Source organism: Centruroides vittatus, unplaced genomic scaffold (assembly GCF_030686945.1).
Source record: "Centruroides vittatus isolate TY-2023 unplaced genomic scaffold, ASM3068694v2 contig_1768, whole genome shotgun sequence".
Lineage (NCBI taxonomy): Eukaryota > Metazoa > Arthropoda > Arachnida > Scorpiones > Buthidae > Centruroides > Centruroides vittatus.
The window spans coordinates 370,010-389,251 of NW_027121079.1; the positions used below are offsets into that span (position 1 = coordinate 370,010).

At 33.4% G+C, this 19,242-nt stretch overlaps 2 protein-coding genes across 2 annotated transcripts in view; one reads left to right on the plus strand and one right to left on the minus strand.

The window, feature by feature from the left end:
• Window positions 1–5,494, minus strand: part of LOC136969224 (zinc finger protein 208-like) — a 72,753-nt gene extending 67,259 nt beyond the window's left edge. The window contains 1 exon segment of the mRNA XM_067263313.1: window positions 5,243–5,494. Within this exon segment, the coding sequence (XP_067119414.1) occupies window positions 5,243–5,392 (150 nt within the window). The 5' untranslated portion in view covers window positions 5,393–5,494.
• The window catches only part of LOC136969233 (zinc finger protein 271-like), a 320,380-nt gene that overhangs the window by 284,826 nt on the left and 16,312 nt on the right, over window positions 1–19,242 (plus strand). The window contains exon 4 of the mRNA XM_067263325.1: window positions 17,233–17,317. Coding sequence (XP_067119426.1) covers window positions 17,233–17,317 — 85 coding nt within the window. The remainder of the gene's footprint in view (window positions 1–17,232; window positions 17,318–19,242) is intronic.

The window sequence follows — 19,242 nt, forward strand, 5'->3', positions numbered from 1 at the left end:
CAGCTACTTCCAATCAAACTACAAAATTTCTCTGAATAAGATGTAACTTGTCTATACAAAAGTATTATAGTTACTGACCCCGACGTAATAAATCATCTAGCAAGGAGTTGTGTTACTTTCCCAGCTGTTATGAGAGTTTATTTTGAAAACCCCTTTTTAATTATTAAGCATAATAATTATATAAAATTGCGTGTATGTTCATCTGTTAAGATATATTTTTAATTATTATAAAATAACAAAAGACTTAATTTTCAGTATAGAGATAAGTTTATAAAACATTGTTAATCTTGTATAAAACAAGTAAAATCTTCATTAAGTCTGACCCCTTAATTTTTTCGGGGGGTGGTCCGTTCGGATATGTCGGGCCCCGTCCCTCACCACCCGGTCGCCCCATTGTGGGCCTGGCCGAACCCATAATGGGCCTACTAAAAAAGGCCAACTTAGTGCCCACAAGGCGGAAAGAGTTAAAAAAAAAAAAAAAGTCTGACCCCTCCAGGAATATGACTCGTGACCATTGGCGAGCCCTTTGTGGAAGCTGTAGAAGCGCCGCTGTCCTAATATTTTCTAAAATATAAATTCATATTGTGCGATTATTTTCATATTTTTATGTATTAGAAATTTCTATACTACATGCGAAAAACAATAATTAGATTCGAATATGCATATTTTAAATAGAAGCGCTGTATTGTCCAATACGAAACAACTTCCAGCGAGAGAATAGCTGCCTAATGTAAAACAGCCAGATTAAAGCAGCCTGGACAGCTTCCACGGAGAAAGTATTTAAATGGAGTAAAGCAGCCATATTACAGGCATTCGCGCATGCGTTTTGCAAACCACAACCCTCATGCGATTGAGCTAGTGGATGCTACACACCAAAATATCGTATAACGCTTCCAATGATTCTATCCCGAGCCAGTAATGCTTCTCTATCATCAAATGTCATCACGACCACCCTCGATCTCTCCATCCTCTCGACCTTTCACAACCAAACTTTACTAGCATCAATGCTCTTTATATACAAGCTACCATGCGGAATTGCGTTCCTTTATTTTCACACCGTCCTGAGATATTAAGCGATATAGACGTTAACACACACACACATATATATACTGTAAATGCTCGAACTACGGTAAATCCTAAGATCTTCCAGTAAAACCTAAGATTTACCTATTCTTTGTAGTAAAAGTTCGAAATTTTCTGCGATCATCGTTAATTTCGAACTTTTACCAGCATTCACTCTGTATATCTTAAATTTTACCTGAGAGACATGGTAAATGTTGAAAAAATAGTCCCCGCTACCCGCACCGCACCGCACCGCACCGCCGCCTTCGCTCGCCGCATCTCCCATCGTTTGACACCTCAGAACGCGCACGTAATTCTAATCGCTGTCTAAAAGTTATTTATGAATCAAGATGAGTGTAAAACGGAGATTTTGTGAAACAATGGATGAGCTCATGGCAAGCAAGAAAGATAATAACTTTCATTTCAATAGGGACAAATACGCAAATTGTTTGGACGAAGTAAATGTTGCAAAGAACATGGAAAAGAAACTAGCTGCTCATTACAGGCGTATGAAGCATTACGACATTTTGACTATAGGCGGCGAAGAAAAAGTAATTATGAAAGCGCCTATGAAGGAGGAGAATGGAGAAATAAGGTATTACATTTGTTACGAGGACTTATTAAACATTCTTGAAGAAACGCATGTTGCTGTTGACCACGGTGGAAGATCACGGATGCTGTTGATACGCATGACAATACAGAACTAAATAATGACGTCGAAAATGCAATCGAACAGGACAAGGAAGAAAGTATTGTTGAAAATGAGTCAAAAGGGGATATAGACAATAGCACTGTCAACGATAAAACACGATGAAATGATGATTACTGAGAAGATGAGGGCGAAGCAAGTAACCGATGATTCCAATGTAACGATTCAGAGACAGAAAACACGATTGAGTCTCAGGAATTTTTTGTAACTATAAAGCCAATACCAATAAAGATAGAATCTGTAGTGACTATATGAAACAACGCAAAATTGACTTTGGAGAAACACGCTGAAAAAATGATAACCACGTCTGTTGATAAATTTCCAAACGTGAAAATTGACCAAAGTGTAAGACTGAAAGTGCCTGGAATTGACAAAGCTAAAACCGATCCGAAAAGCGTTATTGCACTTGTAGTAGATGTAAAGGACAACGAGTTTTATTAACTAGGTACGAAAATTGGAGTACTGAAGCAGCTTTATACACAAAATCAATTTACCTCATGCCCTGAAGACTTTATCAAGATAGAAGAAGTTTATTTGTTTTGTCGAAACCGTGTCTTCTTTTTCTTGTTTTGTTTGGTATTACGACTTTGTGAATTTATAGACACTTGGCAAATTCATCTATTTAATCCATAATCTTTACAGAGACGCGTTTCGGGCTTTCGCTCCTCTTCAGTCTCTTACGTAATATACTGTACATACGTTGTATCTGGTGTGCATCTGTCCGGCACTTTCAGCACTCGTCTTCCCACTTATTTTCCCCTCCCTGCTAACTTCACTGCTTCCCCAGCATGTCTCACAGCGTGTAACTTCTCCCTCCCAGAATGCTGCACACAGCCACGCGTACAACTGTATAAATATACTTTTTAAGATATTTTATTTAATAGTTGTATTTAAATTAAATACAATAAACTCAGTTTTTTACGAACATTGCACAACTCATAACTGTAGCATAGATAAAACTGATGTTAAAATAGTACACAAAAAAAGAAAAACAAGATTAACAAGAAAAACAAAATAATATTAATTAACAAGAACCTAAGCATAGAAATTCATAAAAGCTGGTTACAACTATTAAACAGAATATGTCATAAAGTATATTTCTACAGTTGTAGGCATGGCTGTGTGCAGCATTCTGGGATGGAGAAGTTACACGCTGTGAGACATGCGGAGAGAAGCAGTCAAGTTATCAGAAAGGGGAAAGTAAGTGGTAAGACGTAGTGCGGAAGGTGCCGAACAGATGCCCACCAGATACAACATATGTATATATAAGAGACTAAAGAGGTGCGAAAGCCCGAAACGAGTCTCTCTAAAGATTATGGATTGAATAGATGAATTTGCCAAGTGTCTATAAATTCACAAAGTCGTGATACCAAACAACACAAAAAAATTAAAAGTAGCTGTTAAAGATAAAGAAGTGCGTCTTTGAGAAGTTGTCGCAAAATTGTCTTTTACCAAATAACAAGGTTTCAAAAAATGCAACTGCCTAAAAAACATGTGTCACGAATTAGTGCGCTTGCAAATCATCAGGATTACTTTTTAATTCTGAATGCCACGATAGCTCTCATGTTGTAACAGGTAAAATCCTTTTTTTACTTTTATTAAATGACAATGAATACCAAATGATTAGAAAAAATACTGTGATTACTGATTAACTTAGCCAACGTAGTCTATTATATTATTTTTGTTTTACTAGTTATTAATAAATAAGACTTAGTAAGTTGGCTGTTCATAATAATTGCAATAAATGATTACATATTAAAATATTCATAGTTTTATTACCAAAACCAACATTTACTAACCGTCTTTAGTAAAACCAAGTATGTACCAGATTGTAATGGTAAAAGCCCGGAAATCATCTCACTTTATAAAAATCTTCATAAGTACCAACTCATGTTGGTAAATCCAAAATTTTACAAGCAGTGTTCCCTCTAATTTTATTTTATTTTATTTTTTTTTGTAGCTGAGCGAAACATGTACTTCTCTGAACAAATAATTTCTGCTGAGCAGATACATAGACAATCTTATTTTTTCTCTTAAAAACTGAAATAATTAATTATTAAGTAATAATTAAAATTTATTTCATTATAAAAAAACTTTTATTAATGTAAATTATTTAGTCACATACTAATCACAAAAAAATATTTCAATTTTGATGAATATTTTCACATCTATCTTTTTTTAAAATCCAGTATTTGTAGACTGATTGACGATTCACTTCCTCTTTAGAAAAAGAAATGCATTCGAATTCTCATTAAATCACATAAATGCTCGATTCAAGTCTATTTCTGATTCTATACTTAATTGAATTCATAACACTAAATCCACGTTCACAGTCAACACTAGATTCTTCAAATGTTCCAATGATATCGATAAGAACTGCTAGTTCTTTAAACTCCTCATTATTACGTACATAATTTAACGTATCAGTGAATGTCTTAATTGAACAATTTTTTAATTTTTGAAATATAATGTATTTAAAATTACAATGCTGTTCTAATATATTTGAGGCAGCACTTTCATTGTTATCGACATTTAAACAGGAGGAAGAACAAAGGAAGCGTCGTTCGGTTTATTGTTCTCACGAGTAGTCGGGCGAAAAACCGTTTACCATATGTTAAACTATTAAAGAGAAAAGTAAGAAAATGTAATCATGAGCGGACATGATTGTGAGCTTGACTCGTCTTGGTAAGCTTCAGATAGAAGGAAGGATTATGAATCATAATTCTTCCTTCTATCTGAAGCTTACCAGTTTATATCAGTGTGCATGCTCACCTGCGCTGCACATAAATTCACGTACGCGGCAACAATTTGGGCAGTGCGCGGCCGCTCAACTTAGAGGGAACACTGTTTACAAGTAAAACCTAGGATTTACCAATATACGGGCTTTTACAGTAACATATGTAAACAAGAAACCAGTTTGGTCTAATTTTTTTTTTTTTTTTTGTTTTTTTACTTTCTTAACTTCAGGAAGTTTAAAAACGTAAATATTTGCAAAAGAAGTAGGAGAGTCAAATCTAACAGCATTGCGTTACTTCCCTTGTTATAAAGATATAACAACCAAGGAAGTAAAACGTACAATTGGGCAAATCGTGACTTCATACAACAGGAACAGATAATTGCCAGTCAGCTGTAACGTATATAGGCCCTACAACAATATAAAAATTTAAAGACAGTCGAACCACAAAATTCCGTCAGTAAAAATGGGTTATCCTTTTTAAAATGAACACCGTGACTGAAACGTCAAATTTTATAGTAAACAGCCAAGATGACTTTTACTTGAAATCGAAAACAACGAAGCTCAGTTTAAAGTTGATGGGCCATTATTTATACAAATAAACTACTGTATTTAAAAATATATTTTTTCTATTTCCCACTTTATAATTTATCATTTCAGTTATGTTTATCGTCCTTAAAGCAACACTGAGATCTTACCAAAAAAAAAAAAAAAAAAAAAAATTTTTTATCACTCACCTCTAAAGGTTCCGATTTAATTCTTTTATAACACTTCACATCCGTATTGAATTCTCTCTTAAAATTTTTCAAATCGACTTCAAATTTTTCTTCGTTTCGTTCAATCGTAAAGTCCGAATATTCCGTTTCTAACTCTTGTTTTATCTTCATTTTCTCGATTTACGATATTCTCGTATGTCAACAATCTGCATTCAATCAAAGAATTAATTATAATTAATTAATAAATGTTCATTCGAAATTTAGAGCAAAGACCAGTAATTATTATTGTTCCATTCTCGCAGTAAACAAGGGGTGCACTTCAAGGTTGACTGAAAAGATTCCAGTGGTAACACGTCACCAGCACAGGTGATATTTGCAGCTAAAATGCAGTTTAAAATAAATTTTTAACCCAAATTTAATAACATAAAAACCAGAGTTGAAATATGTTTATTTATGAAATATTAATAATAACGTATTAAAATATATGATAATAAATCAATTTTTGTGCGCCCTTGACACTTGAGGACCCAGGACTTGAGTCTTATTAGTCTCTAAATAGATTTGCTCCTCACTAGGTAGTCTGATACTTCAATGTTAACTCTCTTATAATTAGTAGATAAAAAAAGACAATTTAAAAAGCAGGCAAATTTATAAAATAAATAAATAAAACTACTAAAAGATGAAAATAAATATAAATTTGATTATCTTTTGGGCGAAACAACACTAAAATAATTCTTAATAGTTATGTGGAAAGAAACGACAATTGCAATTAATTTAAAATAGTATAATTAATGCATAAAATTCGATAAAAAATTAATATTACGTGAGAATTTAAAGTTTATAATTTACTTTTGACAAAAGTTTGTTATATTTGTTGGATATTCTCCCGTTTTTGTAAAACAAAATTAAAAGAAAAACTTCCTTTTCTGATAATATACACCAACGCTCTTTAACCCATTCTTCCCTGTGTGAGAAAAACTTTTATATAAAATTCACACTTTGTGTCCTTACCGAACATCGTTATCCAAATGTGGAAATCATTAAACTCAATGTTCCTTCACACCCGTTTTAAAAGATTGTCATTGACCCCAACTTTTGCCTGCGGTCTCTGCCTCCAGTGGCCCCTGTCGTACATCTGTTTCTTTTCGTCCCCCTAGATTTACTAGTTACCAACAGGGGGCGTTGCCACTTTGCCTAAACAGTCGAATAGAAATCTTGTTTCGACAGTTCTAATTGAGTCTGCCACGTGGAACTTGTTGCCTGTGCGAAAGAAAGGCAGAGTAGCTGCTAAAATTCCTAAACCTCCGACGCACTTGGAAATAAAAAGGAAAAATTCGAAGACGAACAGAAATATCTCCGATTTATAAAATAATTGTGAAAACTTTAAAGTATATTATATTTAAGTTGTTATGCGAACTCTCTCTCTCCATTCGAAAGGAAAATTCGATAGAAGGATAAACCAGCAACCAACACGCAACTTTCTCGGTAAGATTTGAAGTTCTGCTGGCGCCATCTCTTATCATATTTAATTTTTAAAATGTTTTATATTTTTAAATATTATAAAATGGCATAATCCTTAATTTTCAGAATAGGATGAGATTTATAAAACTTACAAATTTCAGTAACAAGTAAAATCCTCATAAAGTTCGCCATGAAGTGTTTCTATCGGCCAATAACGGTTCGTCTGGTACTCACGTGAGAAAATAATATCACGTGGTGTTTTAATGGTAGAAAGAACAATGGTTAACTGAGATGAGTGACATTAGAATAAAGAGGAAAGGATAATAAATTTAAGACAAATTCTACACTAATAATCACATATAATTTAATTCAAAGGATAAAACGAACGAATCTTAGTCGAAATAATATTCTTTATCGACAGATCTTGATCGAAAAATAAACGTATTTTGTACTCCAATTCTTCCTCGATCCAAGTAAATATCTCTCATTGCAAATCTTCGACAGAATTTTCTAGTTAAATAAAGCCGTACAAAACAGAATTTGTAAACACGTGGATAGCGGCTGTGTCGGTATCGATCGCCATCTTGAATACTGTACTCATGCGCCGAAATGTGATTAGGTTGTCGCTTGTGTGGTTGTGCAGTCGCGCGGCGAGTGAATCCACCCTAATGGAGCTACACATGACTCCCATTAATTCTATCTTAAATCTTCGATATTTTATAGCATCAATGCCCCTAATGAAGGGAAGAAGACCTAGAGTAGACCCAGGAAGAGGTGGTTGAACAAAATATTTGAAGACCTAAGAAAAAGGACTGACTATGTAACAACGGTGTTTGCCAGACGAGTGATATAAACGAGGTGGGTTCTAGGAACAATATTTATCATATATCACGTGGTTTCATAGCAACAAACTATGACGCGAGTTAGTGACGTGCTTCCTTTTGACTTTCTTGTATTAACTTTTAGTATACACCCTTGTTTACTGCTACAACGCGAACAAAAACACTGAGTTTACTTGCCTGTCTTTGTCACAAGCGTCTAGTGACTGGGCGCGTTCTTACTTACTCTTATGGAGTCTCCCTCTGTCGGACAGTTTAGGATCTATGATATGTTCAGAAAGTAATTTAAATAAAGTAAAAAATAAGAACTAAGTGTCAGTTTTCAGTGTTATTAGAAGGAAAATTAAGCGTTTTTTTTCAGAAATTTTGATATGAGTGTCAATAAAGACTTATTTTTAAAAATTCAACATTTACTTCACTTTGCTGCTATTTAGGTTTGAGCAATGTAAATAATTTTTTTTCTAGATCAGTGTTTCTCAACCTTTCTAACGAATCGTCGCCCCCTTCACTTCAAAATTCCGATGACGAGGGCCAAGGCTAACGCCAAATTCGTACTGCATTGAATAGATTAATGACTAGTATAATGTTAATAACTACTTTCTGAACATATCATAGATCCTAAACTGTCCGACAGAGGGAGACTCCATAAGAGTAAGTAAAAACGCGCCCAGTCACTAGACGCTTGTGACAAAGACAGGCAAGTAAACTCAGTGTTTTTGTTCGCGTTGTAGCAGTAAACAAGGGTGTATACTAAAAGTTAATACAAGAAAGTCAAAAGGAAGCACGTCACTAACTCGCGTCATAGTTTGTTGCTATGAAACCACGTGATATATGATAAATATTGTTCCTAGAACCCACCTCGTTTATATCACTCGTCTGGCAAACACCGTTGTTACATAGTCAGTCCTTTTTCTTAGGTCTTCAAATATTTTGTTCAACCACCTCTTCCTGGGTCTACTCTAGGTCTTCTTCCCTTCATTAGGGGCATTGATGCTATAAAATATCGAAGATTTAAGATAGAATTAATGGGAGTCATGTGTAGCTCCATTAGGGTGGATTCACTCGCCGCGCGACTGCACAACCACACAAGCGACAACCTAATCACATTTCGGCGCATGAGTACAGTATTCAAGATGGCGATCGATACCGACACAGCCGCTATCCACGTGTTTACAAATTCTGTTTTGTACGGCTTTATTTAACTAGAAAATTCTGTCGAAGATTTGCAATGAGAGATATTTACTTGGATCGAGGAAGAATTGGAGTACAAAATACGTTTATTTTTCGATCAAGATCTGTCGATAAAGAATATTATTTCGACTAAGATTCGTTCGTTTTATCCTTTGAATTAAATTATATGTGATTATTAGTGTAGAATTTGTCTTAAATTTATTATCCTTTCCTCTTTATTCTAATGTCACTCATCTCAGTTAACCATTGTTCTTTCTACCATTAAAACACCACGTGATATTATTTTCTCACGTGAGTACCAGACGAACCGTTATTGGCCGATAGAAACACTTCATGGCGAACTTTATGAGGATTTTACTTGTTACTGAAATTTGTAAGTTTTATAAATCTCATCCTATTCTGAAAATTAAGGATTATGCCATTTTATAATATTTAAAAATATAAAACATTTTAAAAATTAAATATGATAAGAGATGGCGCCAGCAGAACTTCAAATCTTACCGAGAAAGTTGCGTGTTGGTTGCTGGTTTATCCTTCTATCGAATTTTCCTTTCGAATGGAGAGAGAGAGTTCGCATAACAACTTAAATATAATATACTTTAAAGTTTTCACAATTATTTTATAAATCGGAGATATTTCTGTTCGTCTTCGAATTTTTCCTTTTTATTTCCAAGTGCGTCGGAGGTTTAGGAATTTTAGCAGCTACTCTGCCTTTCTTTCGCACAGGCAACAAGTTCCACGTGGCAGACTCAATTAGAACTGTCGAAACAAGATTTCTATTCGACTGTTTAGGCAAAGTGGCAACGCCCCCTGTTGGTAACTAGTAAATCTAGGGGGACGAAAAGAAACAGATGTACGACAGGGGCCACTGGAGGCAGAGACCGCAGGCAAAAGTTGGGGTCAATGACAATCTTTTAAAACGGGTGTGAAGGAACATTGAGTTTAATGATTTCCACATTTGGATAACGATGTTCGGTAAGGACACAAAGTGTGAATTTTATATAAAAGTTCTTCTCACACAGGGAAAAATGGGTTAAAGAGCGTTAATGTATATTATCAGAAAAGGAAGTTTTTCTTTTAATTTTGTTTTACAAAAACGGGAAAATATCCAACAAATATAACAAACTTTTGTCAAAAGTAAATTATAAACTTTAAATTCTCACGTAATATTAATTTTTTATCGAATTTTATGCATTAATTATACTATTTTAAATTAATTGCAATTGTCGTTTCTTTCCACATAACTATTAAGAATTATTTTAGTGTTGTTTCGCCCAAAAGATAATCAAATTTATATTTATTTTCATCTTTTAGTAGTTTTATTTATTTATTTTATAAATTTGCCTGCTTTTTAAATTGTCTTTTTTTATCTACTAATTATAAGAGAGTTAACATTGAAGTATCAGACTACCTAGTGAGGAGCAAATCTATTTAGGGACTAATAAGACTCAAGTCCTGGGTCCTCAAGTGTCAAGGGCGCACAAAAATTGATTTATTATCATATATTTTAATACGTTATTATTAATATTTCATAAATAAACATATTTCAACTCTGGTTTTTATGTTATTAAATTTGGGTTAAAAATTTATTTTAAACTGCATTTTAGCTGCAAATATCACCTGTGCTGGTGACGTGTTACCACTGGAATCTTTTCAGTCAACCTTGAAGTGCGCCCCTTGTTTACTGCGAGAATGGAACAATAATAATTACTGGTCTTTGCTCTAAATTTCGAATGAACATTTATTAATTAATTATAATTAATTCTTTGATTGAATGCAGATTGTTGACATACGAGAATATCGTAAATCGAGAAAATGAAGATAAAACAAGAGTTAGAAACGGAATATTCGGACTTTACGATTGAACGAAACGAAGAAAAATTTGAAGTCGATTTGAAAAATTTTAAGAGAGAATTCAATACGGATGTGAAGTGTTATAAAAGAATTAAATCGGAACCCTTAGAGGTGAATGATAAAATAATTTTTTTTTTTTTTTTTTTTTTTGGTAAGATCTCAGTGTTGCTTTAAGGACGATAAACATAACTGAAATGATAAATTATAAAGTGGGAAATAGAAAAAATATATTTTTAAATACAGTAGTTTATTTGTATAAATAATGGCCCATCAACTTTAAACTGAGCTTCGTTGTTTTCGATTTCAAGTAAAAGTCATCTTGGCTGTTTACTATAAAATTTGACGTTTCAGTCACGGTGTTCATTTTAAAAAGGATAACCCATTTTTACTGACGGAATTTTGTGGTTCGACTGTCTTTAAATTTTTATATTGTTGTAGGGCCTATATACGTTACAGCTGACTGGCAATTATCTGTTCCTGTTGTATGAAGTCACGATTTGCCCAATTGTACGTTTTACTTCCTTGGTTGTTATATCTTTATAACAAGGGAAGTAACGCAATGCTGTTAGATTTGACTCTCCTACTTCTTTTGCAAATATTTACGTTTTTAAACTTCCTGAAGTTAAGAAAGTAAAAAAACAAAAAAAAAAAAAAAAATTAGACCAAACTGGTTTCTTGTTTACATATGTTACTGTAAAAGCCCGTATATTGGTAAATCCTAGGTTTTACTTGTAAACAGTGTTCCCTCTAAGTTGAGCGGCCGCGCACTGCCCAAATTGTTGCCGCGTACGTGAATTTATGTGCAGCGCAGGTGAGCATGCACACTGATATAAACTGGTAAGCTTCAGATAGAAGGAAGAATTATGATTCATAATCCTTCCTTCTATCTGAAGCTTACCAAGACGAGTCAAGCTCACAATCATGTCCGCTCATGATTACATTTTCTTACTTTTCTCTTTAATAGTTTAACATATGGTAAACGGTTTTTCGCCCGACTACTCGTGAGAACAATAAACCGAACGACGCTTCCTTTGTTCTTCCTCCTGTTTAAATGTCGATAACAATGAAAGTGCTGCCTCAAATATATTAGAACAGCATTGTAATTTTAAATACATTATATTTCAAAAATTAAAAAATTGTTCAATTAAGACATTCACTGATACGTTAAATTATGTACGTAATAATGAGGAGTTTAAAGAACTAGCAGTTCTTATCGATATCATTGGAACATTTGAAGAATCTAGTGTTGACTGTGAACGTGGATTTAGTGTTATGAATTCAATTAAGTATAGAATCAGAAATAGACTTGAATCGAGCATTTATGTGATTTAATGAGAATTCGAATGCATTTCTTTTTCTAAAGAGGAAGTGAATCGTCAATCAGTCTACAAATACTGGATTTTAAAAAAAGATAGATGTGAAAATATTCATCAAAATTGAAATATTTTTTTGTGATTAGTATGTGACTAAATAATTTACATTAATAAAAGTTTTTTTATAATGAAATAAATTTTAATTATTACTTAATAATTAATTATTTCAGTTTTTAAGAGAAAAAATAAGATTGTCTATGTATCTGCTCAGCAGAAATTATTTGTTCAGAGAAGTACATGTTTCGCTCAGCTACAAAAAAAAATAAAATAAAATAAAATTAGAGGGAACACTGCTTGTAAAATTTTGGATTTACCAACATGAGTTGGTACTTATGAAGATTTTTATAAAGTGAGATGATTTCCGGGCTTTTACCATTACAATCTGGTACATACTTGGTTTTACTAAAGACGGTTAGTAAATGTTGGTTTTGGTAATAAAACTATGAATATTTTAATATGTAATCATTTATTGCAATTATTATGAACAGCCAACTTACTAAGTCTTATTTATTAATAACTAGTAAAACAAAAATAATATAATAGACTACGTTGGCTAAGTTAATCAGTAATCACAGTATTTTTTCTAATCATTTGGTATTCATTGTCATTTAATAAAAGTAAAAAAAGGATTTTACCTGTTACAACATGAGAGCTATCGTGGCATTCAGAATTAAAAAGTAATCCTGATGATTTGCAAGCGCACTAATTCGTGACACATGTTTTTTAGGCAGTTGCATTTTTTGAAACCTTGTTATTTGGTAAAAGACAATTTTGCGACAACTTCTCAAAGACGCACTTCTTTATCTTTAACAGCTACTTTTAATTTTTTTGTGTTGTTTGGTATCACGACTTTGTGAATTTATAGACACTTGGCAAATTCATCTATTCAATCCATAATCTTTAGAGAGACTCGTTTCGGGCTTTCGCACCTCTTTAGTCTCTTATATATACATATGTTGTATCTGGTGGGCATCTGTTCGGCACCTTCCGCACTACGTCTTACCACTTACTTTCCCCTTTCTGATAACTTGACTGCTTCTCTCCGCATGTCTCACAGCGTGTAACTTCTCCATCCCAGAATGCTGCACACAGCCATGCCTACAACTGTAGAAATATACTTTATGACATATTCTGTTTAATAGTTGTAACCAGCTTTTATGAATTTCTATGCTTAGGTTCTTGTTAATTAATATTATTTTGTTTTTCTTGTTAATCTTGTTTTTCTTTTTTTGTGTACTATTTTAACATCAGTTTTATCTATGCTACAGTTATGAGTTGTGCAATGTTCGTAAAAAACTGAGTTTATTGTATTTAATTTAAATACAACTATTAAATAAAATATCTTAAAAAGTATATTTATACAGTTGTACGCGTGGCTGTGTGCAGCATTCTGGGAGGGAGAAGTTACACGCTGTGAGACATGCTGGGGAAGCAGTGAAGTTAGCAGGGAGGGGAAAATAAGTGGGAAGACGAGTGCTGAAAGTGCCGGACAGATGCACACCAGATACAACGTATGTACAGTATATTACGTAAGAGACTGAAGAGGAGCGAAAGCCCGAAACGCGTCTCTGTAAAGATTATGGATTAAATAGATGAATTTGCCAAGTGTCTATAAATTCACAAAGTCGTAATACCAAACAAAACAAGAAAAAGAAGACACGGTTTCGACAAAACAAATAAACTTCTTCTATCTTGATAAAGTCTTCAGGGCATGAGGTAAATTGATTTTGTGTATAAAGCTGCTTCAGTACTCCAATTTTCGTACCTAGTTAATAAAACTCGTTGTCCTTTACATCTACTACAAGTGCAATAACGCTTTTCGGATCGGTTTTAGCTTTGTCAATTCCAGGCACTTTCAGTCTTACACTTTGGTCAATTTTCACGTTTGGAAATTTATCAACAGACGTGGTTATCATTTTTTCAGCGTGTTTCTCCAAAGTCAATTTTGCGTTGTTTCATATAGTCACTACAGATTCTATCTTTATTGGTATTGGCTTTATAGTTACAAAAAATTCCTGAGACTCAATCGTGTTTTCTGTCTCTGAATCGTTACATTGGAATCATCGGTTACTTGCTTCGCCCTCATCTTCTCAGTAATCATCATTTCATCGTGTTTTATCGTTGACAGTGCTATTGTCTATATCCCCTTTTGACTCATTTTCAACAATACTTTCTTCCTTGTCCTGTTCGATTGCATTTTCGACGTCATTATTTAGTTCTGTATTGTCATGCGTATCAACAGCATCCGTGATCTTCCACCGTGGTCAACAGCAACATGCGTTTCTTCAAGAATGTTTAATAAGTCCTCGTAACAAATGTAATACCTTATTTCTCCATTCTCCTCCTTCATAGGCGCTTTCATAATTACTTTTTCTTCGCCGCCTATAGTCAAAATGTCGTAATGCTTCATACGCCTGTAATGAGCAGCTAGTTTCTTTTCCATGTTCTTTGCAACATTTACTTCGTCCAAACAATTTGCGTATTTGTCCCTATTGAAATGAAAGTTATTATCTTTCTTGCTTGCCATGAGCTCATCCATTGTTTCACAAAATCTCCGTTTTACACTCATCTTGATTCATAAATAACTTTTAGACAGCGATTAGAATTACGTGCGCGTTCTGAGGTGTCAAACGATGGGAGATGCGGCGAGCGAAGGCGGCGGTGCGGTGCGGTGCGGTGCGGGTAGCGGGGACTATTTTTTCAACATTTACCATGTCTCTCAGGTAAAATTTAAGATATACAGAGTGAATGCTGGTAAAAGTTCGAAATTAACGATGATCGCAGAAAATTTCGAACTTTTACTACAAAGAATAGGTAAATCTTAGGTTTTACTGGAAGATCTTAGGATTTACCGTAGTTCGAGCATTTACAGTATATATATGTGTGTGTGTGTTAACGTCTATATCGCTTAATATCTCAGGACGGTGTGAAAATAAAGGAACGCAATTCCGCATGGTAGCTTGTATATAAAGAGCATTGATGCTAGTAAAGTTTGGTTGTGAAAGGTCGAGAGGATGGAGAGATCGAGGGTGGTCGTGATGACATTTGATGATAGAGAAGCATTACTGGCTCGGGATAGAATCATTGGAAGCGTTATACGATATTTTGGTGTGTAGCATCCACTAGCTCAATCGCATGAGGGTTGTGGTTTGCAAAACGCATGCGCGAATGCCTGTAATATGGCTGCTTTACTCCATTTAAATACTTTCTCCGTGGAAGCTGTCCAGGCTGCTTTAATCTGGCTGTTTTACATTAGGCAGCTATTCTCTCGCTGGAAGTTGTTTCGTATTGGACAATACAGCGCTTCTATTTAAAATATGCATATTCGAATCTAATTATTGTTTTTCGCATGTAGTATAGAAATTTCTAATACATAAAAATATGAAAATAATCGCACAATATGAATTTATATTTTAGAAAATATTAGGACAGCGGCGCTTCTACAGCTTCCACAAAGGGCTCGCCAATGGTCACGAGTCATATTCCTGGAGGGGTCAGACTTTTTTTTTTTTTTTAACTCTTTCCGCCTTGTGGGCACTAAGTTGGCCTTTTTTAGTAGGCCCATTATGGGTTCGGCCAGGCCCACAATGGGGCGACCGGGTGGTGAGGGACGGGGCCCGACATATCCGAACGGACCACCCCCCGAAAAAATTAAGGGGTCAGACTTAATGAAGATTTTACTTGTTTTATACAAGATTAACAATGTTTTATAAACTTATCTCTATACTGAAAATTAAGTCTTTTGTTATTTTATAATAATTAAAAATATATCTTAACAGATGAACATACACGCAATTTTATATAATTATTATGCTTAATAATTAAAAAGGGGTTTTCAAAATAAACTCTCATAACAGCTGGGAAAGTAACACAACTCCTTGCTAGATGATTTATTACGTCGGGGTCAGTAACTATAATACTTTTGTATAGACAAGTTACATCTTATTCAGAGAAATTTTGTAGTTTGATTGGAAGTAGCTGATATTGCTTCATTTCATGCTTAATTCTACATAATATTTCGAACGTATCTTCTTTTCTATCTATAAATTAATACTTCAGGTGTTTGTAATCTGAGATTAGTGTATTATATTCGTAAAATCAATGACATTTAAGCTGTACGACGTTAAAATGTGTTCGGGACGATCTCTTTCATTTTCGGTCATGTCCTTTGGAGATTAACGGTGATCAAGAGATTGATTATCACAAAATAAGAAACCTGAAGTTATGTGTCATCGAAAAATCCGGAAACGAGTTCCGTAACATTTTCGACCAAAAAACTTCAAATTTGTGTGTGGTGATTTGTTAGGAAATTTTATTTAAAACCTGTTTATGTTATTAGTCGTTATAAAATGACAAAAGCCTTAATTTCCGAATTAAAGATAAATTATAGTTATAAAACATTGTAATTTGTAATAACAAGTAAAATCTTTATATTTTTAAACATTTTTCGGGATTGAGGAAGTCTTAAATCGTGGAGGTTTTTAAAATCTGAGGTTCAAATTTGACACGATTTTTACACTTTCACTTGTTATATGCATTACAAGATTCGAAAGTAACAGAAGTTCAAACTTATTCTAATTGCAAAAAAGAAAAGACAATCTACGAAAAGATATTTATTGTGGCGTGGTCACAATGCCTGGCTGCAATTTTTCATTATATTTTTCTTTTATTTAATTTAAAATATATGCTTGTTACCTGAAATTAGTAGTGGTATGCTCGTGTTCGTTATACTTTTCCTGTTAGCAATAGAATCATGCCGTTTACGTATCTAACTTCTTTCAGAGGAAACTTTCTGAATTGAAATGACGTGACTTCCAATTTGCATCGGAAATTATTGTATAGTTAATCCGGGCCTCGTGCCTCTAAACACATCTAGTCTCAGCTTTCAGCTATTTAACTCTGTTGTCGAAATTCAGAAAGGACTGTCAAACAGTCGTACAGACTAAGGAAAGTGGGAATTTGTCAAATTTCAGCCTGATTCTTAATAAACTATTTAGTAAATATTCATGGAGTATGAAATTCACTTAATTCGGCAAGAGACTTCGATAAACTATATACATATTTATGCTGCAAACCAGATGTCATATTGTTTGAATTCAAAATTTTACTTTGAAGGGTGTTAAATAGATGACAGGCATTACAATTAAAAGAAAAGTAAATACTAGACCATATTAAAAATATATATATATATTCATTAAACGTATTTTTATGCTGCAGTTTAAATAATTTTTTATTTGTCTTTTTATAAAGTTTAATCTGTCAAATAATATAACGTAATCTTTTCTTATTTCAGATAAATATTAAAAGAGAACCAATTTCCACAAACAACACAAATGGATCTACTATTTGGAGTCATTCTGATTGTAAAATCGAAAGAGGTAATAAGCTTAATACTTTTAATACTATGAAAGTATCTTTCTAGTAATAAGAATAATACGTAATACATAAATTTATAATCATATGAATCGAATTGATAACATTTGAAAAACTATGCGAATACGCTGTGTATAATGAATAAGGATTTAAATAGAATTTAATATTATCAATTACATTTAATTTAGTTGACAGATTTAAAACTGTCAATTCAATGGATCAGAATCTTACAACAGAGAAAATTCCAATTTAGATGTTTTTGATTTGAATGAAACGAGCAATTATTTATTATGGCATCGTCACAACGTCGGGCTGCAATTTAAAATAATATTTTTAATGTATTCATTTTTAAATATGTGCTCTTTATGTCAAATTAGTAGTTACTTGTCTCTGAACATTATACTTTTCCTTTAACGAAAGAGTTGTGCCATCATTTATTAACGGTTTTCGGGAGAAAAGATTTTAATTGGAATAACGTGACTTTCGATCTTCACCAAAAGGTCGTACACAGTTAATCGGAGTCTGGTGCCCCCTAACCTTTCTATATTATACGGTCTCGGCTATAATGTTCGTCCGTTCTCGAGATCAAGAAATGACTGAGACACAGAAAGACGACAGTGAGAATTACAAGGTCTACAATTTTTTCAAATTACAGCCTAATTGTATGATTAAATTCAATTTGTTTATATAAATAGCGAAAAAGTCTGCTGCTATTTATTTTATTGTTTGTATCCATATATGTCTGTGAAAACAGTGGGTTCTCCATTAATGAGTGCTCAGACTGGGATGTCTTGCTACTTCTCATAGACCCTAAGTGTTTAAAGTACTAATTTTATATATCTATAAATAAAACTCATCTGTACTTTCGAAATTCAGCCTTTTGTTAATTTATAATAATTAATAATACAAACCAATTGTAACATGTTTGCTGATAAAGTTTGGTAACTCGTTGCCGGATTTTGCTTCTTTTTAAATCAAACTCATAATAACTGTGCGCAATATTATAGCATCACACATTTTTTCTTGCTTATAAGAGCCAGTACCACAGTGAAAGTAAATTATCCATCATTAGCAAACTCGATACATAAACATATCACTCATTAGCTCCATCCAAGCTATTGTTTTTACTTTAGTTACTAAATAATTATTTTAGAATCAAGCGAAGCTGTATTAATCGCGCAGTAAGTGCTATCTGTTGACTTATGTACCAAGGAATATGTGCTTCTAAGGAATGTTAAATTCCATGAGGACAGGATATTTGTTGACTTAGAATGCATATGAAAATAAATCCTTGTAAACTTAGACAATACTTATACATTACTTGCGATGAAAGGAGTATTTATTGCATATATATTTACGTATTATATATGAAAAGAAGTGTGAGGGAGTGACACGCAGATACGTAACGCACTATACAGTAAATCGTACATACGGTAAAACCCTGCTTAGCGTGGGGGATGCGTTCCTAGACCAACGGTCGTCAACTAGTAGTGCGCGGACCATTGATGGTCTGCGAGATAATTTGGGTGGTTCGTGGAAAAATTTGGACAGTGTTCAACTGGAAGCAACGCGCGAAGCATTACGAAAGAAATGCAAAATGCTTAGTTGCTATTTTCACTCTATGGGGGTTTTTATTTGAATCTGAAAAGAAAATACGAAGTGACTGTTATTAATAAATAATGAACAATAAACAATATTCAGAGTGCGAATGTCGTCCTTGGTGAAAAAGCTCTAAGAATCCATAAACTTATTTGAAATATGCAGCAATGAACTTTAGGCTTGCATTAATTTGTTATAATTGTGAGATCACGAACTTCAATTAATTAATTAAGTAATAATTTTATTGCTTTAATATTGTCAAAATAATATCTGTAAAACTTTGATAAATTCTTATCTACAAAAGAAGATTCCGACACGAACTTCCTTAGTG